Below are 22640 nucleotides of genomic sequence, written 5' to 3' on the forward strand. Positions count from 1 at the left end.
TTACCATGGTATAAATAATTTACCAATAATTAATCATCATAACTAAAACCATGATAAACCATCATTCTTGGTCACTACTGTATCCTGTACTTTAATAACATGACATGTTTTGTAAGGGAAAGACAGAGGAGAGAGAAGAGAGAAGACAAGTCTATGAGAGGCTGTGTCTGTAGAGGTCAAAGGTCGTTGGTTGAAGACTGCAGGGAGCAGGAAGGAGACAGATTGAGCAGAACAAGAGGCTGGATCCTGGTTGGCTGATTGCAGAGTGGAAGGGGCGGAGCTACCAGACGTAGCCGCTCTCATCGTCTTTGTCGTCTTCTTGGTCCTCATCATCCTCGATGGTTCCCCGGGCTGAATCCTGCCCCGCCTCTGTTTCTGTCGGCCACGCCCAATCCGTGCTGGCTCCTCCTCCTGGTCGTCAAGGACAATGACCCCTCCGCTGCCGGAATCCCCAGATGTCTCCTGGTCCTCGCCTGTAGACAGACAGACAGACAGACAGACAGACAGACAGACAGACAGACAGACAGACAGACAGACAGACAGACAGACAGACAGACAGACAGACAGACAGACAGACAGACAGACAGACAGACAGACAGACAGACAGACAGACAGACAGACAGACAGACAGACAGACAGACAGACAGACAGACAGACAGACAGACAGACAGACAGACAGACAGACAGACAGACAGACAAACTCAGGCACAGAGTTCCATGTGTTTGAGGAAAACAACATAGAAAATAGTTCACCCTTGAATAATGATTTTGAGAGTTATTTGTTATGCTCCCTGTGGTCTGTGTGTAGGAGACAGCTAAGCCTGTGATTGTGATGCTCTCCGTGTTCAGTAGTATCTTTAAAGAGATCTGCAGCCTAGCAGCCGTGTCGCTGTGCCCAACCTTACCACAGGTGGGGTTGCCCTGTTTTCTCGAGCCAGCGATCTCGTTGCCATATTTGTCCACACACCAACACAGACCAGTGCTGCTGTGGCACTGGGTCGACTGGAAGTAGCCGTCCTCAGTACAACGAGGAGTGTAGGCTCCTAAGAGAGAGAGAGAGAGAGAGAGAGAGAGAGAGAGAGAGAGAGAGAGAGAGAGAGAGAGAGAGAGAGAGAGAGAGAGAGAGAGAGAGAGAGAGAGAGAGAGAGAGAGAGAGAGAGAGAGAGAGAGAGGGAGAGAGAGAGAGAGAGAGAGAGAGCGAGGGGAAAGAAGTAAGGAAGGCATGATGGAAGGAGAATAAAAAGGGTGCAGAAATGGGAAAATAGAAATATGAAGATATAGTGACAAAAATAAAGGATGAAGATAGTGTTATACCATGGACTGGGTGAATACTCGATTCTGATTGGTTAATAGGTGTCCATTAAAATTGTTTATTACATGGCGTTTTAACATTCGCCGAAATGCTTGATTGTGATTTGTATTTGTATTTTTGTATTTATTGGTTTAAAATACAGAGACAGTGCATATTAAGGAACATTTGACTGTAAATATGCCAGTTTAGCCAAGTTGGCTAATTTTCAACTGTAGTCTCTGGGGCAGGTGACATGAGCACAACAGTAATTAAAACATAGTACAATAATTAAAACACAGTAGGAATCAGTATAGGTTACAATACACTAAAATACATACAAATAAATACATTAAAATACCACCCCTCAGTTAAAAAACATAGTACAATAATTAAAACACAGTAGGAATCAGTATAGGTTACAATACACTAAAATACATACAAATAAGTACATTAAAATACAACCCCTCAGTTAAAATGGTTGCACACTTGACCATCTCTCAACCATGATTTTAAGTTAGTTTTAAATGAGATGTAACTTTGATACTCCCTGAGCCGTGTTGGCAGACTGTTCCAGGTGTGGGCTGCTCTCACGGAAAAGGCTGTCTGACTAAAAGCAGACCTCCTGTTTGGGACTACACAGTCCCCTCTGACTACATACCTGGTATATCTATCAGCAGATGCTTTCTGTTTTATGAAAGTACAGAGGGGGGGGGGAGGAGCCAAGCCATGTAGGATTTTATAGGTAAGGCAGGCATCTTTGAATTTGACAAGATTGTCCCAGCTCAGTAGGTTCTGGTTTGCTATGCTATAACAATGGTGGTGGCTGTTTGTTTTCCTGTCCAGAACTTTCACAGCCTGATGGTAAACTACCTGTACAGATCGTAATGTTGTACAGGAGGCTTGTGTCCAGCTAGTCAGACAGTATGTTAAGTGTGACATAATAATGGCATTAAAATACAGTGCTGCTGCTTTTGTTGACAGAGAGTTTCTGATGTGACGGAAGTTTGATAAGTGAAACTTTGCATTGTTTACTACCGATTTGATTTGTTTTTTAAATGTAAGATTGGAGTCCATTTTTATCCCAAGGTATCTATATTCGGATACAACTGTCAACCTTTCTCCTCTGACATAGACATCAGGTGAGACAGTATTCATCAGCCTCTTTGTAAAAAACATGCAAACAGTCTTTTTGGTGTTTAAATGCAGACATGAGTTAGTCAACCATTCAGTGACCGATGTCAACACCGCTGTTAACTTGTTTGCAGCTTGCTGCTTGGTTTCTGCATGGACATAAATGACCGTATCATCTGCATACATCTGGATGTCAGACTTATTGCATACAGCTGGAAGATCATTAATGTATAAACTAAACAACAGCGGTCCCAATATAGATCCTTGGGGGACACCAAAACCACAGCTAAGGGCAGAGGATAGCTCACCATTTGCCCTTACTCTCTGAGTTCTACCTTCAAGATAAGACTTCATGTATGTGATGGTATTAGGGGAGAAGTTGTACCGAGAAAGCTTGGTGAGCAGGACACCATGATCCACAGTGTCGAAGGCTTTCTTTAGATCTAAAAATGCGGCTGCAACAACTCCCCCCTTATCAAGCTTAGATTTAATACTCTCCAGGAGGAAGCAGATTGCAGTCTCTGTTGAGTGTTTTGCCCTAAAACCAAACTGATTGGTCAATAGCCCCCGACAGCGGTGAATAATTTTTCGATAACCACCGGTGATTATTGTTTTTCGCAGCTGGAGTAATCAAGCCCACTGACACACACTTTTTCCATATGCACAGCTGCACTAATCAGTGCAAGCTGGAGCCACCTACTTTAGCGACAGAACAGAATGACAGGTTATGTATATAACCTAGTTATATGAGTACTGGCTAAGCGTCCCGCTCTTAAGCCAGCTCTTAAATGAGCGCAAAACAGAGCTAATTTTATTTAGTAATGATTCACCTGACCCTACAGCCATTGCCCTAGGCCCCCTGGGCTCAAATATCCGCTCCTCTGTCAGAAACCTTGGAGTAATCTTCGACAGAAATTTTAAATTTGATAAGCAGGTTAGTTCGGTGGTCAAAACTAGCTTTTTCCACCTCAGACTCCTAGCCAAGACCAAACCATACCTCTCCCAGAAGGATCTGGAGAGGGTGATCCATGCCTTTATCTCGACCCGGCTGGATTACTGCAATGCGTTGTATATCGGCATTGACCAGTTGCTGCTTCGTCGCCTGCAACTGGTACAAAATGCGGCTGCCCGCCTGCTTTCCGGTACCAGGAAACGTGACCACATTACACCAGTTCTGGCTTCTCTCCACTGGCTCCCCGTCCGTTTCCGTATTGATTTTAAACTTTTACTGACTGTTTTTAAAGCACTACACGGGCTGGCTCCACCGTACCTAGCTGAGCTCCTACATCACCCCAGCTGCTGCTGGAGGTGCCTAGGACCAGGCTAAAAACCAGGGGAGATAGAGCCTTTGCTGCTGCTGCCCCCAGACTCTGGAACAGCCTCCCCCCCACATAAGATCTGCCCAGAGCCTGGAGGTTTTTAAATCCTTGCTCAAAACACACCTCTTCTCCCTGGCCTTTGACCAGAGCTAGCCCAGTATCTATACATGACGTCAGCTGTCACTCTGCATTTTTTATCAAATTTTCTTGTCTCTTTTATTGCACTTTGCCCTTGCTTTCCTATATGTACTGTACTCTACCTCTTTTCTAGTGTATTTTTATTGCATTGTATGTGTTTTTTATCATGTTGTGAAGCACTTTGGTTTGGCTGTTAGTCATTTGTAAACGTGCTATACAAATAAAACTGACTTGACTTGACTTGACTTGACTTAAGCCATACCGAGATATACCTCATCTCATGTACCTAGTGTACTCCATCAACGAATAAAACCAAATACACCCAGCACCTGCCAGGCCCCGCCCCTACTGCCGTACTATATAGTACTGGGCGTGGCCACCACTCACTCTTCCTCGGAAAAAATTGTTTCCAAAGAAAAGTTTCCCCAAGGGAACTCAGGGCACGCTAAGAGCGGGACGCTTAGCCAGTACACATATAACTAGGTTATATACATAACCTGTCGTTATATATTCGTACTGGCATCACGTCCCGCTCTTAAGCCATACCGAGATATGGGGTAGAGCGGACACGAGGCCCGACAAATGCACCCCCTGAGGACCCGTAAGCCCACATCAGGGGGGAGGGGAGTCCCGTCACCCCATCCTTCCTAATGAAGAGGGGGCGGCAGTCAACTCCACCGAGTGCGAACAAGAGGGAATTAGAACCTCTTGAACACACAGCACAGGCGGAACCACGTGTGACACAACACATTGTGGCCCACACCCACACACGCCTGCTACCCTACCAAAGGACGGGAAGCAGGAGAGGCCACAGACCTCAGAACCGCCTGGGAGACAGAACCCCCGGTCATGTCCATGAGGTAAAACCTTACGAAGGGACCCGGTGAGGACCATGAAGCCATAGCACAGATGTCCTCCACGAGGCCCCACCCAGGAGAGCGGCAGAGGCCGCCACCCCACGAGTGGAGTGCGCCCCGACGCCCCCAGGGGGAGCCAACCCGGCCAACGTGAAGCAAAGGGCAATGCCCTCGCACAACCAATGGGACAGGCGCTGTTTCGACACTGCCTTACCAGCACGAGAGCCCTGAGTACGGCTGAGGTAAACCCCCAAGCCCGGACCGGACATGACAGGTGAAGGCCCGCCTCCAACTCACTAGCGTGAGGAGGCGGATGAAACGCCTGAACCATAATATCCCTGGAGCGGAACCACTCCGGATATTTTTAGGCACGAAGGCTGGATTAGGCCGCAGAGTGGCACCGCTATCGGAACGAAAGACAGGCACTCTGGCCGTACCGAGAGAGCACAAGCACACCCACGCGTCTTAGCGGAGGGGATGGCCAGCAAGAACGCAGTCTTTGAACGACAGCCGTTCCAACAGCGCTTGCTCAAGAGGCTCAAACGGGGCCAAGGACAACCGACCGAGGACCAATTGAAGATCCCAGCTCGGAGCCAAAGAGCGTTTCACCGACTTAAGGTGTCAACGCCAAGCAGGAAATGCTTCACAAGAGGGTGACCTTACACCACTCTTGGAAAATACGCCACCTACCCGCGTAACCCGCGATAGTGGAGGGAGCATGCGCGTTCCGGATGGTACCAACCACAGAAGGATCCATCCTCTCCAGACTCACCCTCTCACCAGCCAACTCACCAGCAGCTGGCCTAGCACAGGGAACTAACACAGAGACCCGTGCGCTTGAGAGAGGGCCCGCGATGACCAAGGAACAGGCCATGACGGGATACCAAGAGCTGGATCAGGATCGGGAACCACACAGCTGCGCCCCGGTCCGGCGCAATCAGGATCAAGGACCTGCGCTCCTCAACGTACCCGCCCCAACAACTGACCTAACAGATGTACGGGGGAAAGAATCCCAAGCGGCACGGCATCGGTCCCAGACCTGCCTGACTATGTCCGGACATAATCCCCACCCGTCAGGGTGAGGACCGCCCCGCGACATTACACCTGTACCCACATTCACCCTGCCGGGGATGTGGAGAGCCCTCAGGCCGCGCAGATGGAGAACGCCCATAGCCAGCCGCCCGCCGCCCGGTGCAGACGGGGGGAGCGACACTGACGTCGTATTGACTTGCCTCTCACCGGGTCTATTTCCATACTGGAAAAGAACCACCTCCGTAACCTCCTCCTGGGGTGAAGAGGAGGCCAAGAGGGACCACGGAATGAGCAGATGCCCTCATACCGAGCAGGCGTATCACGGTCGCAACACGCTCTGAGAGGGATGCCCATAGCACTCCACCCGTTGACTGGGAAGAGGAGTACTCTACTTCCAGTCTACAGCAACCCCAGGCTGGTAGGAACCCTGCCTGGCATGAGACCTGATGATCCACCTTGACCGCCAAGGACCAGAACGTCGGCAGGGCAGAATACACTTCGTAACCCCTGACGATGCAGAGGCCCCAGTGCGGCCTCCACGCACTTGGTGAAGATGCGGGGAGCCAGAGAAAAGCCGAACGGCAGCCCCTGGTACTCATACGCTAACCCTGCAAGGAAGCGTAGGTAAGCCCTAGGACGGAAGATCGGGGATGCAAACACGCATCCTACAGGTCTATGGAGGAGAACCAGACCCCCACCTGACAGTGTTCAACAGGTGGGAGACGATCCAAAAAATACTGAACCTTCCCATGGTCCAACATGGGTCTGACACCCCCCCCTCCCGATTTCTCAGGCACCAGAGAACACCAGGAGGAAAACGCCACGACGATGGCTTGCTTCGTCCACAGAGATCAGATCTCGTCGACCAGAGCTGTCACTGCTGGTGACCCTGACAATAGGGTCTGTACCAAACCCGAAAATGGGTGGGGTTGTGTTTTAAATACAAGTCCCCGCCTCAGCGTTCTCTCCATCCACCTCGACATATGGTACTGCTGTAGCCATATGTGATGACACTCCCAACGCACCATGGTCCGCTTAGGAACTGTAGATAGGCTGCCCGGTCCCACCCGCTGTGCGTAGCCAACCCTGGACCCGTGCGAGCAGAGCGTTCCGTGTCGGGACATCTGACCCTGACACTACCCACGAGGCAATCGCACCCAAGGGGGGACCCCGACAGAAAGGGCCGGTTTGATACGGGGGAAGCTGACATCAGTTCTAGGTGACAAAAGCTCCCCCACTGAACACCCCTCCAGAACATGCTGAGGAGTTGTTCTGCAGCCGGACATGCAAGGTGTGAGGCCCCCATGGGTTCCTACACACCGTAGCCCTGCAGTGATATTACTACCACCCAAATCATGCGCGCCTGCGAGACCACTGCCAATATTTCAGGAGTGGGAGGCACCAACATGATACCTGGCCTGGCGAAGGCGAGGCCGGGGAAACCCGCACTGTGTGCCTCAAAAGATTTCGAGCCCCCCTGCTGACAACACTTATAGTTGACAGACGTAACACCAGGCTCAACCAACACAGCTTATGGTGTGGGAGCCGCTTGACAGCACAACATTCTCACGGACAGACCCAAGCTCAGCCATCAACTGGGTGTCAGCCCCTGTCCCCATGAGAAGCGAAAAGTGGGGCCGCCCGCGCTTCAACGAAGGCACGTGGCCCGCAGCCAAAGGAAACAATCAGAGCCCCCTTTTTCCGCTGGTGTTGGGGGAGGGAGTGATCGGAGAGCGGGCTGCTCGCGGCAGGACGGCGACGGCTTGTATATTCCAAGCCGAGCCCATCCAACATGGCCGATCCCTCGGCCGCCAAGGCTGTCGGCCTTGTGGACACCTGTCGATTCAACGCCCAGGATACCTCTGGCGGGGGAAAACATGGCCGCCTGTCGAGGGCCTCGTCATCGCCGCTGACGAGGCCGTGCTCTCTCTTCTTCTGGCTGCGCGGTGTGAGGCGGTGTGGGGCCTAGGACAATACCGCCCGTGCTCCAGCGGAAGACCAAAATCCTCTGCGGAGAGGGGAGCCCTGAGCGGTTATAGCTTGCGGCTAGGTCAAAGCTAATAACATCAACAACCTCGCGCGATGTGTCGACGTCGGCTGGCCCTCAAGGCCCCGCCACCAGACACCATTTTTTTATAGAAAAAACAGCAATTCGAACACAGTTACTAATCGCTGCCAATTCCATACCGTGGCGGTACAGGCTTTAGCAGCCCACCAGCCACTCGCCGGGCCAACCCACCTCATGGCGTCGGCCGGGCGGGGCACTGTTTCAACATGTCAAAAGCAAAGGACTGATGCTAACACGGAGCACCAGTGGTGGTTGCAACCAGCAACATCCACTGTGGTGTGCACCATGAAGGGGTTAATGAATAAATGAACTAACACCACGAACATACTGTAGAATGGGCAAGCCCATGCACACAACGTTAAGGGGAGGCGGACCAGAGAGAACCAGTCCCGCATTCATTCATAATATTCACAACAGCACACCAGCCCTAGACCTCAGCCCATTTACTCATGAAGGTAAACAAAGCCCCCCCCGCACTACTCCCCAGTAGACACCGATTGACCGTCAGCATGAATGGTTGAGAGGAGGGAAAACTGTAGTATAGACAGACATTCCCGTAGCAGATAGACAGAACAGAAAACAGTAGCCCAATATAGCATAGCGTTCGACGCTAATGTGGACAGAAACAGTCAGCTGAGCCACAACATTGGCCGCCGCTAAATTCCATCCTGCAGCAGTATAGCTCTACTGCCACCCGCCGGGCCGACTCGCTCTCAAGCATCGGCTTCCGGGTGGGACACCGTCCAACCCCGCCGGGGCACAGGATCGATGCTACCTGGCTAACTAGCCACGGCACACCCGCCCTGCACCGTGTTGTCATCCCCATTTACCCATAGAAAGGGTAAAATAGGACTCAGCAAAACCCCCCACATTAGCTACCGACTGACCTTCATCAATGAACCGGTTAAGAGGAGGGAAAAGCGGCAACATCCCACGGCGGGGAACATTAGAACAGTGCCCAGCATTTCAGCATTAGTGTTAGCATTAGCATTAGCATTAGCGTTAGCATTAGTGTTTAGCAGCACGCTCCAGGATCGCTTGGAAACCGTCCATTTCAGGGGAACGTTCACCAAACCATCCCGCCCCTGGCGCCGACACACAGGGCCTACCTGTGTGCGAGCCGGCTCGATAGCCAACCTCGCACGCTGTCCCTCGATCTGCTGCCACAAGACGAGGGAACATCAGAATAGACCCGACGTGTCGTTGGAACATACCCCGAAGATTCCAGGTGTAAGCAAATCTCCGTAAGCACTCAATATTATCTAAACTTTTTCATAACAACTAGTTGCATAGGGTGTCTTGCATCCGCTATGATGGAAACGAAAATAGAGGAAGAGTGAGTGGTGGCCACGCCCAGTACTATATAGTACGGCAGTAGGGGCGGGGCCTGGCAGGTGCTGGGTGTATTTGGTTTTATTCGTTGATGAAGTACACTAGGTACATGAGATGAGGTATATCTCGGTATGGCTTAAGAGCGGGACGCGATGCCAGTACAAATATATAACTGCGTCTGCATTTGATCTCGTCTTGTCGATGGTGTAAAATGAATGTATATTGTTAGTAAGTTAGCCATGTAATAAGCGGGATAATGTATAGCCTATACTCGGTCATTGTCGCAAAATAATTGACCTTCACTGACGTTTAAAACACCTCGGCTAGATGCCTCGGTATTTTAAACTCCATGTCGGTCAATTATTTTGCGACAATGACCTCGTAGCTATACATTATCCCTTACATAATGGACACCTACTACGTAATTCCAACTAAACTCACCGTTCTAAATGAATGCGCATTGTATGGACTCACTAATAATATCCTGCAAGCTAATGTTATGTTAGCAGATGTTGTGGGGGGTAAATTAGACGGCTGGATAGCTACCTAAGCTTTGTGTTAAACAGACTCTTAGATCATATTCACTATTTGCAAATCTTATGCAACGCTAGCGACCATAATACGTGCCACACACACTATTTTCTGTTTTCTTTCACCTTCATATGAGCTGTTTTGTTGTGAGTGACACGTTTCAAGTTTCAAGTTTCTTTATTAGTTGTCATACAGAAGTACAGAATACTTTTATACAAAATGCTTCTTTCTGTTACGCTCCAGAGACTGTGCTAAACAAAAATAGATAAGTATAAAATAAAACAAGTATAGCAAGTAAAAAATAGAAGTCACGTACGTGGACACAAGTGTTCAGTATGTACATATGTACAATGTTTAATGCAGAGTAGAAGTAACTGAGTTACCATACAATATACTATACAATATACTAATATACAATATACTATATAGTGCAAAGCAGAAATGGGATGAGGTACAATTTAGGTACAATTTACAGTAAGGTGTAATGAGGTATGGGTTGTAGTGCAAATTATTTACCAATAAATATAAAGTGTGTTTAGGTGTTCTAAAGTGTGTAAAGTGGGTGCTGCAGTGAGTTGTTTGTTTAAAGTGAGTGTGTGTGTGTGTGTGGATGTGTGTGCTGTGAGTGTATTTGATGGTTGTTACATAGTGTTATTGTTCGTTGAGCATCCTGCCTGGGGATAGAAGCTTCTTCTGAGTCTTTCTGTGCTTGCCATGAGACTCCGGTATCGCTTGCCTGACCGCAGCAATTCAAAGAGGCAGTTGTTTGGGTGGCTGGAGTCCTTGATAATTCTCTTAGCCTTACCCCTGCACCGCTTGTTGTAAATGTTCTGGAGAGTGGGAAGCCCCCCTCCAATTGTGCGTTCGGCTGAACGGGCCACTCTCTGTAGTCTGCTACGGTCTTGTGCGGTGCTATTCCCAAACCAGGAGGTGATATTGCCAGTCAGGATGCTCTCTATTGTGCATGAGTAGAAGTTCTTAAGGATCTTCTGACTGACTTGGAACTTCCTTAGGCGCCTGAGGAAGTAGAGGCGTTGCCGTGCCTTCTTCACAACACTGTCAATGTGTGTAGTCCATGTCAAGTCCTCGGATATGTGGACTCCGAGGTACTTAAAACTGTTCACTCTCTCAACCGGTGCCCCGTCGATGCTGAGGGGGCTGTAGTCCCTGACCCCTGACCTCCTGAAGTCCACAATCATCTCTTTTGTTTTGCTGACGTTCAGGGAGAGGCAGTTCTCCTGACACCACTGCGACAGATTCTCTACCTCTTCCAGGTAGGCCCTTTCGTCGTTGGCAGAGATCAGGCCCACCACTACTGTGTCATCAGCAAATTTGATGATTGTGTTGTTGTTCCGCTGTGCCACACAGTCATGTGTGTACAGGGAGTAGAGGAGGGGACTCAGAACACAGCCGTGGGGGGCCCCTATGTTGAGCATGATGGATGAGGAGGTGCAGTTGCCTGCTCTTACCACCTGGGGTCTACCCGTCAGGAAGTCCAAGACCCACTGGCAGAGGTCATAGTTCAAGCCCAGGTCCCTGAGCTTGGCTATGAGTTTGGAGGGGACTATGGTATTGAATGCTGAGCTGTAGTCGATGAACAGCATTCTCACATAGTTCCCCTGCCTCTTGTCCAGGTGTGATGTGGCTGTGTGCAGCACATGGGCTATGGCGTCCTCCGTGGACCTGTTGGGGCGATATGCAAATTGCAGGGGGTCCAGGTTGTTGGGGAGGGAGGAACAGATGTAGCCCTTCACTAGCTTCTCAAAGCACTTCATGGCTATGGAGGTGAGAGCTACAGGGCGGTAGTCGTTGAGGCAAGCAGGCGTAGATTTTTTGGGTACAGGGATAATGGTGGACTTCTTGGGGAGGTTGGTGGGGATGACAGTGCTGCTAAACTCAGTAACTGAAGGGCAATGAAGGAGTAAACAAAATGTCAAGATGAGTTTGTTATTGTGTGTGTGTGTGTGTGTGTGTGTGTGTGTGTGTGTGTGTGTGTGTGTGTGTATGTGTGCGTGTGTGTGTGTGTGTTATTGATTTTGTCATGTTGACCATCTGCTCCATGTTAGCCTCAAACATTTTAAGTCATCTCAATGTGGGCATGACCCCGGACAGGAGTGAGTGATTAATAGGTTGATTGACAGGTGCTTCTCAACATGACTGACCTATCAGGCTCCTCCGTCGGCTCTGAGACTGTATGCTGCTCAACTGATTCTGACAGGGAACACCTGGAACCAAGAACACACAATAAGTTTAGCACCCTTCCTTCCTTCCTTCCTTCCTTCCTTCCTTCCTTCCTTCCTTCCTTCCTTCCTTCCTTCCTTCCTTCCTTCCTTCCTTCCTTCTTATCTTCCTTCCTTCCCTCCTTCCTCCATTCACGCCTTCCTTCCTTCCTTCCTTCCTTCCTTCCTTCCTTCCTTCCTTCCTTCCTTCCTTCCTTCCTTCCTTCCTTCCTTCCTTCCTTCCTTCCTTCCTTCCTTCCTTACTATCTTCCTTCCTTCCTCCCTTCACTCCTTCCTCCCTTCCTTCCTCCCTTCCTATCTTCCTTCCTTCCTCCCTTCCTATCTTCCTTCTTTCCTTCCTTCCTCCCTTTACTCCTTCCTTCTTTCCTTCCTTCTTTCCTACTATACTATACTACTACAATACTACACTATACTATACTACTCTAATTTCAAATTCAAATGTTCATTAAATCCTGTATCCTTTTCCCAACTATCTCAATCCCTCCACGCCCTGTTGCTGTGTTGTTGCTCTGTTGTGTTGTTGCTCTGTTGTGTTGCTGCTCTGTTGTGTTGCTCTGTTGTGTTGCTGCTCTGCTGTGTTGCTGCTCTGTTGTGTTGTTGCTCTGTTGTGTTGCTGCTCTGTTGTGTTGCTGCTCTGTTGTGTTGTTGCTCTGTTGTGTTGTTGCTCTGTTGTGTTGCTGCTCTGTTGTGTTGTTGCTCTGTTGTGTTGCTGCTCTGCTGTGTTGCTGCTCTGTTGTGTTGCTGTGTTGCTGCTCTGTTGTGTTGTTGCTCTGTTGTGTTGCTGCTCTGCTGTGTTGCTGCTCTGTTGTGTTGCTGCTCTGCTGTGTTGCTGCTCTGTTGTGTTGCTGCTCTGCTGTGTTGCTGCTCTGTTGTGTTGCTGCTCTGTTGTGTTGCTGCTCTGTTGTGTTGCTGCTCTGCTGTGTTGCTGCTCTGTTGTGTTGCTGCTCTGTTGTGTTGCTGCTCTGTTGTGTTGCTGCTCTGTTGTGTTGTTGCTCTGTTGTGTTGCTGCTCTGTTGTGCTGCTGCTCTGTTGTGTTACTGCCCTGTTGTGTTGCTGCTCTGCTGTGTTGCTGCTCTGTTGTGTTGCTGCTCTGTTGTGTTGCTGCTCTGTTGTGTTGCTGCTCTGCTGTGTTGCTGCTCTGCTGTGTTGCTGCTCTGTTGTGTTGCTCTGTTGTGTTGCTGCTCTGTTGTGTTGCTCTGTTGTGTTGCTGCTCTGTTGTGTTGCTGCTCTGCTGTGTTGTTGCTCTGTTCTGTTGTGTTGCTGCTCTGTTGTGTTGCTCTGTTGTGTTGCTCTGTTGTGTTGTTGCTCTGTTGTGTTGCTCTGTTGTGTTGCTGCTCTGCTGTGTTGCTGCTCTGTTGTGTTGCTCTGTTGTGTTGCTCTGTTGTGTTGCTGCTCTGCTGTGTTGTTGCTCTGTTCTGTTGTGTTGCTGCTCTGTTGCTCTGTTGTGTTGCTGCTCTGTTGTGTTGCTCTGTTGTGTTGCTCTGTTGTGTTGCTGCTCTGCTGTGTTGCTGCTCTGTTGTGTTGCTGCTCTGTTGTGTTGCTGCTCTGTTGTGTTGCTGCTCTGTTGTGTTGCTGCTCTGTTGTGTTGCTGATCTGTTGTGTTGCTGTGTTGCTGCTCTGTTGTGTTGCTGCTCTGTTGTGTTGCTGCTCTGTTGTGTTGCTCTGTTGTGTTGCTGATCTGTTGTGTTGCTGTGTTGCTGCTCTGTTGTGTTGCTGTGTTGCTGCTCTGTTGTGTTGCTGCTCTGTTGTGTTGCTGCTCTGTTGTGTTGCTGTGTTGCTGCTCTGTTGTGTTGCTGCTCTGTTGTGTTGCTGCTCTGTTGTGTTGCTCTGTTGTGTTGCTGATCTGTTGTGTTGCTGTGTTGCTGCTCTGTTGTGTTGCTGTGTTGCTGCTCTGTTGTGTTGCTGCTCTGTTGTGTTGCTGCTCTGTTGTGTTGCTGTGTTGCTGCTCTGTTGTGTTGCTGCTCTGTTGTGTTGCTGCTCTGTTGTGTTGCTCTGTTGTGTTGCTGATCTGTTGTGTTGCTGTGTTGCTGCTCTGTTGTGTTGCTGTGTTGCTGCTCTGTTGTGTTGCTGCTCTGTTGTGTTGCTGCTCTGCTGTGTTGTTGCTCTGTTGTGTTGCTCTGTTGTGTTGCTGCTCTGTTGTGTTGCTCCGTTGTGTTGCTGCTCTGTTGTGTTGCTCTGTTGTGTTGCTGCTCTGTTGTGTTGTTGCTCTGTTGTGTTGCTGCTCTGTTGTGTTGCTGCTCTGTTGTGTTGCTGCTCTGTTGTGTTGCTGTGTTGCTGCTCTGTTGTGTTGCTCTGTTGTGTTGCTGCTCTGTTGTGTTGTTGCTCTGTTGTGTTGCTCTGTTGTGTTGCTGCTCTGCTGTGTTGTTGCTCTGCTGTGTTGCTGTGTTGCTGCTCTGTTGTGTTGCTGTGTTGTTGCTCTGTTGTGTTGCTGATCTGTTGTGTTGCTGTGTTGCTGCTCTGTTGTGTTGCTGTGTTACTGCTCTGTTGTGTTGCTGCTCTGTTGTGTTGCTGCTCTGTTGTGTTGCTGTGTTGCTGCTCTGTTGTGTTGCTGATCTGTTGTGTTGCTGTGTTGCTGCTCTGTTGTGTTGCTGTGTTGCTGCTCTGTTGTGTTGCTGCTCTGTTGTGTTGCTGCTCTGCTGTGTTGTTGTTGCTCTGTTGTGTTGCTCTGTTGTGTTGCTGCTCTGTTGTGTTGCTCTGTTGTGTTGCTGCTCTGTTGTGTTGCTCTGTTGTGTTGTTGCTCTGTTGTGTTGCTGCTCTGTTGTGTTGCTGCTCTGTTGTGTTGCTGCTCTGTTGTGTTGCTGTGTTGCTGCTCTGTTGTGTTGCTGTGTTGCTGCTCTGTTGTGTTGCTATGTTGTGTTGCTGCTCTGTTGTGTTGTTGCTCTGTTGTGTTGCTCTGTTGTGTTGCTGCTCTGCTGTGTTGTTGCTCTGTTGTGTTGCTGTGTTGCTGCTCTGTTGTGTTGCTGTGTTGTTGCTCTGTTGTGTTGCTGCTCTGTTGTGTTGCTGTGTTGTTGCTCTGTTGTGTTGCTGTGTTGTTGCTCTGTTGTGTTGCTGCTCTGCTGTGTTGTTGCTCTGTTGTGTTGCTGTGTTGCTGCTCTGTTGCTGCTCTGTTGTGTTGCTGCTCTGTTGTGTTGCTGCTCTGTTGTGTTGCTGCTCTGTTGTGTTGTTGCTCTGTTGTGTTGCTGCTCTGTTGTGTTGCTGCTCTGTTGTGTTGCTGCTCTGTTGTGTTGCTGCTGTTGTGTTGTTGCTCTGTTGTGTTGCTGCTCTGTTGTGTTGCTGCTCTGTTGTGTTGCTGCTCTGTTGTGTTGCTGCTGTTGTGTTGTTGCTCTGTTGTGTTGCTGCTCTGTTGTGTTGCTGCTCTGTTGTGTTGTTGCTCTGTTGTGTTGCTGCTCTGTTGTGTTGCTGCTCTGTTGTGTTGTTGCTCTGTTGTGTTGCTGCTCTGTTGCTGCTCTGTTGTGTTGCTGCTCTGTTGTGTTGCTGCTCTGTTGTGTTGCTGCTCTGTTGTGTTGCTGCTGTTGTGTTGCTGCTGTTGTGTTGCTGCTCTGTTGTGTTGCTGCTCTGTTGTGTTGCTGCTCTGCTGTGTTGCTGTCTCTCTCTCTCTCTCTCTCTCTCTCTCTCTCTCTCTCTCTCTCTCTCTCTCTCTCTCTCTCTCTCTCTCTTTTTTCTCTCACTCTCTGTCTCACTCTCTCTCTCTGTCATTCTCTCTCTCTCTCTCTCTCTCTCTCTCTCTCTCTCTCTCTCTCTCTCTCTCTCTCTCTCTCTCTCACCTTCAGGCTTCAGGAAGCAGTAGCACCACTCGTTGTTGGAGATCTTTCCGTCCTTGAAGGAGTCACAGGAGTTGAACAGTGGCTTCATGCACAGTTCATACTTGTCCAGGTAAATGGTGCTCAACTCTGATTGGTCCAGTAGGAGGTCAAAGTTCACATCCAGGTTGTTGAACATCCAGCCCAGTGAGTCCTTACAGATGGGTAGAATACTGGTGTCGAACTCTGGGGAAAGGAGTGAAAGAGAATTGAAGACCATTAACACCTAGAACCTAGCATTGACACTATGTTACACCTACAGTAGCATTGACACTATGTTACACTTAGCATTGACACCATGTTACACCTAGCATTGACATTACATGTATGTTACACCTAGCATTGGTACTATGTTACACCTAGCATTGACACTATGTTACACCTAGCATTGACACTATATTACACCTAGCATTGACACTATATTACACCTAGTATTGACACTATATTACACCTAGCATTGACACTATATTACACCTAGCATTGACACCATGTTACACCTAGCATTGACACTATGTTACACCTAGCATTGACACCATGTTACACCTAGCATTGACACCATGTTACACCTAGCATTGACACCATGTTACACCTAGCATTGACACTATGTTACACCTAGCATTGACACTATATTACACCTAGCATTGACACTATGTTACACCTAGCATTGACACTATATTACACCTAGCATTGACACTATATTACACCTAGCATTGACACTATATTACACCTAGCATTGACACCATGTTACACCTAGCATTGACACTATGTTACACCTAGCATTGACACCATGTTACACCTAGCATTGACACCATGTTACACCTAGCATTGACACCATGTTACACCTAGCATTGACACTATGTTACACCTAGCATTGACACTATATTACACCTAGCATTGACACTATATTACACCTAGCATTGACACTATGTTACACCTAGCATTGACACTATGTTACACCTAGCATTGATACTATATTACACCTAGCATTGATACTATATTACACCTAGCATTGATACTATGTTACACCTAGCATTGACACTATGTTACACCTAGCATTGACACTATGTTACACCTAGCATTGATACTATATTATACCTAGCATTGATACTATATTACACCTAGCATTGATACTATGTTACACCTAGCATTGACACTATGTTACACCTAGCATTGACACTATGTTACACCTAGCATTAACACTATGTTACACCTAGCATTGACACCATGTTACACCTAGCATTGACACCATGTTACACCTAGCATTGACACTATATTACACCTAGCATTGACACTATGTTACACCTAGCTGTTGTGGTTTCACCTCCACAACCATCTCTGCCTGCATCACACACCTCCATGTCTGTTTCCACCCCATGTCTGTCCCATACACTCCCTGCACTTTGGCGTGCGAGGTGATTATCATCACGCTGATGGATGGAGACTCCGCGTCTAATCACCACACCACCCTACAAGAAGACCAGGATCTTCATGCATCAGTGTCAGATCTTCGTTTACTGTTGGCCTGGCAAGTATCTTGATATTCCTTCCCGTTGTGTTCCCGTGTATCCACCCTTCCCGTGATTTTTGACGTCTCATGTTTTTTCGTGTTTTTGTATCGTGTTTTTCCCGTGTGCTTCCCCTCGTTTTTTTGCTGTGAAGACTACCCGTCTCTCTCTCCGTTGTCTTCACAGCTTCACCCCCCTGCTTCCCACCGGTCACGGATACCCACCCTGCCAGGCTCAAGACACACACACACACCGCACTGGAGTGCGTTAACTTTTGCAACGTATTATTAAATGCCCTTCAGGGTTGTCTCCTGTGTTGTGAATTTGAGCCTACCTGTTACTGGTTCCTAACACTAGCATAGACACTATGTTACACCTGGCATTGATACTATGTTATACCTAGTATTGACACTGCTCTGGTTGTCACTCACACACGACCCTGGTTGTTACTCACGTCCTGTAGTGGGGTCAGAGATCATGGAGGTCATGGAGGTCTGCAGGTCTCGGTTGGCGTCGAGGTGGAGAACTCCAAACCAGTCCTTCAGTCTGGAGGCCAAGCTGTGGATCTCAGTGTCACTGCAGACTGAACACACACACACACACACACACACACACACACACACACACACACACACACACACACACACACACACACACACACACACACACACACACACACACACACACACACACACACACACATAAACACACACACACACACACACACACACACACACACACACACACACACACACATACACACACACATAAACACACACACACACACACACACACACACACACACACACACACACACACACACACACACACACACACACACACACACACACACACACACACACACACACAGACGTTTTAACTACATGTTGGAGGAAGAGGAGCATGGTAGCACGTTTTAACTACATGTTGGAGGAAGAGGAGCAAGACGACACATTTTAACACAGTGGTTAAGAACTGAGGAAGTCTGATGAAGAGATATGAGGAAGGCAGATTAATTAAAAAGAGATGAGGCTCTGATGACAGAGGCTGGTCCACATGATGACAGATCACATGACGACAGAGGCTGGTCCACATGACGACAGATTACATGATGACAGATCACATGACGACAGATCACATGATGACAGATCACATGACGACAGATCACATGATGACAGAGGCTGGTCCACATGATAACAGATCACATGACGACAGATCACATGATGACAGATCACATGATGACAGAGGCTGCTCCACATGATGACAGATCACATGACGACAGATCACATGATGACAGATCACATGATGACAGAGGCTGCTCCACATGATGACAGATCACATGACGACAGAGGCTGCTCCACATGATGACAGATCACATGACGACAGATCACATGATGACAGGCTGCTCCACATGACAACAGATCACATGATGACAGATCACATGACGACAGATCACATGATGACAGATCACATGACGACAGATCACATGATGACAGATCACATGACGACAGATCACATGATGACAGAGGCTGGTCCACATGATGACAGATCACATGATGACAGAGGCTGGTCCACATGATGACAGATCACATGATGACAGAGGCTGGTCCACATGATGACAGATCACATGATGACAGATCACATGATGACAGATCACATGATGACAGATCACATGATGACAGAGGCTGGTCCACATGATGACAGATCACATTATGACAGAGGCTGGTCCACATGATGACAGATCACATGATGACAGATCACATGATGACAGAGGCTGGTCCACATGATGACAGATCACATGATGACAGATCACATGATGACAGATCACATGATGACAGATCACATGATGACAGAGGCTGGTCCACATGATGACAGATCACATTATGACAGAGGCTGGTCCACATGATAATAATAATAATAATAACTTTATTTGTATACTGTACTTTTCATACAGAAATTGCAGTTCAAAGTGCTTCACAGCAGTAAAAAAAATTTAAAATAAAATACAGGCATAAGCTAGCATAAAAAAGAAAGAGAGGTAACAAGGTAAGGTAAATCACAGTTTACCCAATAGGCCTCTCTGTTTACGGTTTCATTCAGTTACAAATAATAAAATAGAATAGACAGAGTAAAAAAGTGCGGTTTGATTCAGTTTAAGTTCAGTTCAGTTTATGATTGATCACATGATAGAATAGAATAGAATAGAAATCCTTTAATGATCCCGAGGAAAATTCGGCACTACAGATCGCTCACATTGAACAACAATAAACATTTAGGTAGTCAATACGACTAAAATAAGAATATAATAATATTAAAATAAGAATAAAATAGAATAAAGAACAAAATACGGTCCGGGTTATACATTCTGGTATGTATATACATTCAAAAATCTTAAATATACAACTATCCAGCCAAAAATATACAGTAAAATGTCTTGTAGAGTGCCTCTGCGTGTTTTGACCTGTTCAGTTTGTTGTCGATGTGGACTCTGAGGTATTTGTAGTCCTCAACCATGTCCACATCAACCCCCCTGATGGAAACAGGGGTCACAGGTGTACTCCTCCTCCTCCCCAGATCCACAGCCAGTTCCCTGGTCTTCGTCACATTTAGCTGGAGGTGGTTCTTATCGCACCATGTGACGAAGTCCGCTACCAGTTCCCGGTATTCCTCCTCATCACCGTCCGTTAAACATCCCACTATCGCAGAGTCATCAGAAAACTTCTGAAGGTGTCAGGACTCTGACCGATAGTGGAAGTCATTGGTGTAGACGGTGAAGAGGAAGGGAGAGAGGACTGTCCCCTGCGGGGCCCGGTGTTGCTGACCAGTCTGTCTGACACACAGCCTTGTAGGCGCACGTACTGTGGTCTGCCCGTCAGATAGTCAACAACCCAGGACACCAGGGGGGCCTCTACCTGCATCGCCTACAACAGGGCTATTCAACTAAATTGTTCAGGGGGCCACATTGTCAGAAACCCAAGGGGCCAGGGGCCAGACTGCCACGGCGCCTCCCCGTGCTATGAATATATGTACACTTGACACAACACGCAACCACATTTTCACAACTTTTATTTAACTACATTGCAAAAGTAGTATACTTTTCAAAAAAAGTGCTTCATTTATGTGCCACATCTGCAACATCTCCTGCAGAAAGTGCTTCATTTATGACTGTGCAACAACTGCAACATCTCCTCTTCAACATTTCAATATAAAAATAAAATAAAAAACAAACAAGTGCATGATGTGCATCTGAACATTCTAACATCAACACTTGAACAAAAAAACACATTTATAGTGCAGCTGAGCTTATGAAAAAGTGCTTCATGTCTGTGCAACAACAGCAAATCACAGCATCTTATTAGCACTTATTGTCCACTCTTAACTCTCAAACATCAGGGGGGTGGGGGGCAGACAGGCCTAGCCTACATACACACATCTAATGAGAGCGATTGCACTTCTTTGACTGGGCAATGGCAGAGAAAGAGGGTTCATAGGAAGTGAGGGCTACCCGCAAACAGTGATGCAAATGCTCATTTGTCAAGGAGGCACGTTGCTTGTTTTAATGGCATTCATGTGAGAGAAACTGGATTCACAGGTGTATGTTGAGCCAAACATTGTTAGCACAGATATTGCCAGCGTTTTTATTTTGGGGAATGTCTTGACATGAATACACTTTATCCAAAATGTTGTGGTGGATTCATTCTCAAGTGCCTGCTTCAGAGCAGATGATGCTTGCATGTCAATTATTTCAAGTTGCAGGAGACCTTCATCAATGTGAAGTGATGCAAGGAACTCTTGTCCTTTTGTGGAAATAGCAGCTACATTGGCAAATGGGTTGCTCACAAAATGCATCAATTCTCTGGACATGTCAAATTCATCAAATCGACTTGCAAAGTTTTCCCTCAATTTATCAATGAAATCTGTCATTAATTGAGTGACTTTTGGCTCAATTGTGCGTGTTAACGTTGACATGAAAAAAAAAAAGTAAAAAAAAAAAAAAAAAAAAAAATTATTATCATGTAATCTTTGGCGGGCCGGTCAGAATCATCCCGCGGGCCGGATCTGGCCCGCGGGCCGCCAGTTGAATAGCCCTGGCCTACAACATCTCACCCAGCAGCCCATGCCGTATGGTATCAAAAGCACTGGAGAAGTCAAAGAACATGACTCTCACAGTGCTCGCCGGCTTGTCAAGGTGAGTGGAGAGAGAGAGAGAGAGAGAGAGAGAGAGAGAGAGAGAGAGAGAGAGAGAGAGAGAGAGAGAGAGAGAGAGAGAGATGTGATGTGATGTTAGTCATGTCCTGAGTGATGAACCAGTCCTCATGGACTTAAAAATTTGAGTTAGTCCAGTCCTAACTCAACATTTTATTTACCCTTTCTTTTATATAGCTTCTCTCTCCTTGTACAGTGTCCTTGAGTCTGAGAAATGCGCTTCTCTCTTCAAATCCAATTTATTATTATTATTACTACCGATAGAGAGAGGGAAGAAAGGATAGATGACTGATTGATGTGAAAGTAGAGAAGCAGAGACTAAGGGCTTGTGTCCATAGCAGAGTTTTTTTTCAAGGCGGACCGCCTTGAAAAAAAGGAAAAACAAGCTCAGAGCGTTTTCCTGGGCTCGCGACTGCCGCGGCTCCGCCCCTTCCTCAATGTTGATTACCTTGATGAGCGCGCTCCTTTCAAAAAGTTTAACTAGTTTCAACTTTATGCGCTGGGAGCGCTCCGCCCAAAAGCGCTGCCGCCGAGAGCTCATAAACGCGAGGCGCGGCGCTGGGAAGAGGAGCGCGCCTGTCGCGCGCGTAGCATAGAAATGAATGACAGGAAGGAGCTGACAACTCATAAAACGTCCGCTATGGACACAAGCCCTTAATGAGCTTAATTCTGCTGCTGAACTCATCTGTCCTCCACACATGATGATACATAAGCACACACACATAGATAGTGTGTGAGAGAGAGAGAGAGAGAGAGAGAGAGAGAGAGAGAGAGAGAGAGAGAGAGAGAGAGAGAGAGAGAGAGAGAGAGAGAGAGAGAGAGAGAGAGAGAGAGAGAGAGAGAGAAAATAATGGAAAGGTTTGTGTTGACTGTGTGTCAAACAGAAAACACAGACAGAAGAGGGACGGATAGTCAAACATTTAAAAGCGACTGAGATAACGAGGAGCTTTAATTAATTACTGGCATTTTTGTCTTCAATGAGCGTAATTAACCTTAGATTAATTAAGTCTCTTCACTCCAAGTCACATTCGATTAAACATGCCAGCGCCCAGAAATACTGTGAATGAAATCTACTGTAAGTACAGTATTATGGAGTATTATGTCCATAGTTCTGCCATTTTCACCAGATTGCAACACGTTTTTTTCTAGACATTCACAGAAAGGTAAAGAAACAATTATACGATGACGAA

General features: G+C 47.6%; 1 protein-coding gene across 1 annotated transcript in view; it reads right to left on the reverse strand.

The window, feature by feature from the left end:
* Positions 1 to 280: 280 nt before the first annotated feature.
* Positions 281 to 22640, reverse strand: part of spock1 (SPARC (osteonectin), cwcv and kazal like domains proteoglycan 1) — a gene marked incomplete at both ends in the record, with an annotated part of 56881 nt that continues 34521 nt past the window's right edge. The window contains 6 exon segments of the mRNA XM_084332114.1: positions 281 to 348; positions 351 to 473; positions 906 to 1043; positions 11862 to 11924; positions 15704 to 15925; positions 17699 to 17827. Of these exon segments, the coding sequence (XP_084188240.1) occupies positions 281 to 348; positions 351 to 473; positions 906 to 1043; positions 11862 to 11924; positions 15704 to 15925; positions 17699 to 17827 (743 nt within the window).

Source organism: Notolepis coatsorum (assembly GCF_963971535.1).
Source record: "Notolepis coatsorum genome assembly, chromosome: 16".
In the NCBI taxonomy this organism is placed as follows: Eukaryota; Metazoa; Chordata; class Actinopteri; order Aulopiformes; family Paralepididae; genus Notolepis; species Notolepis coatsorum.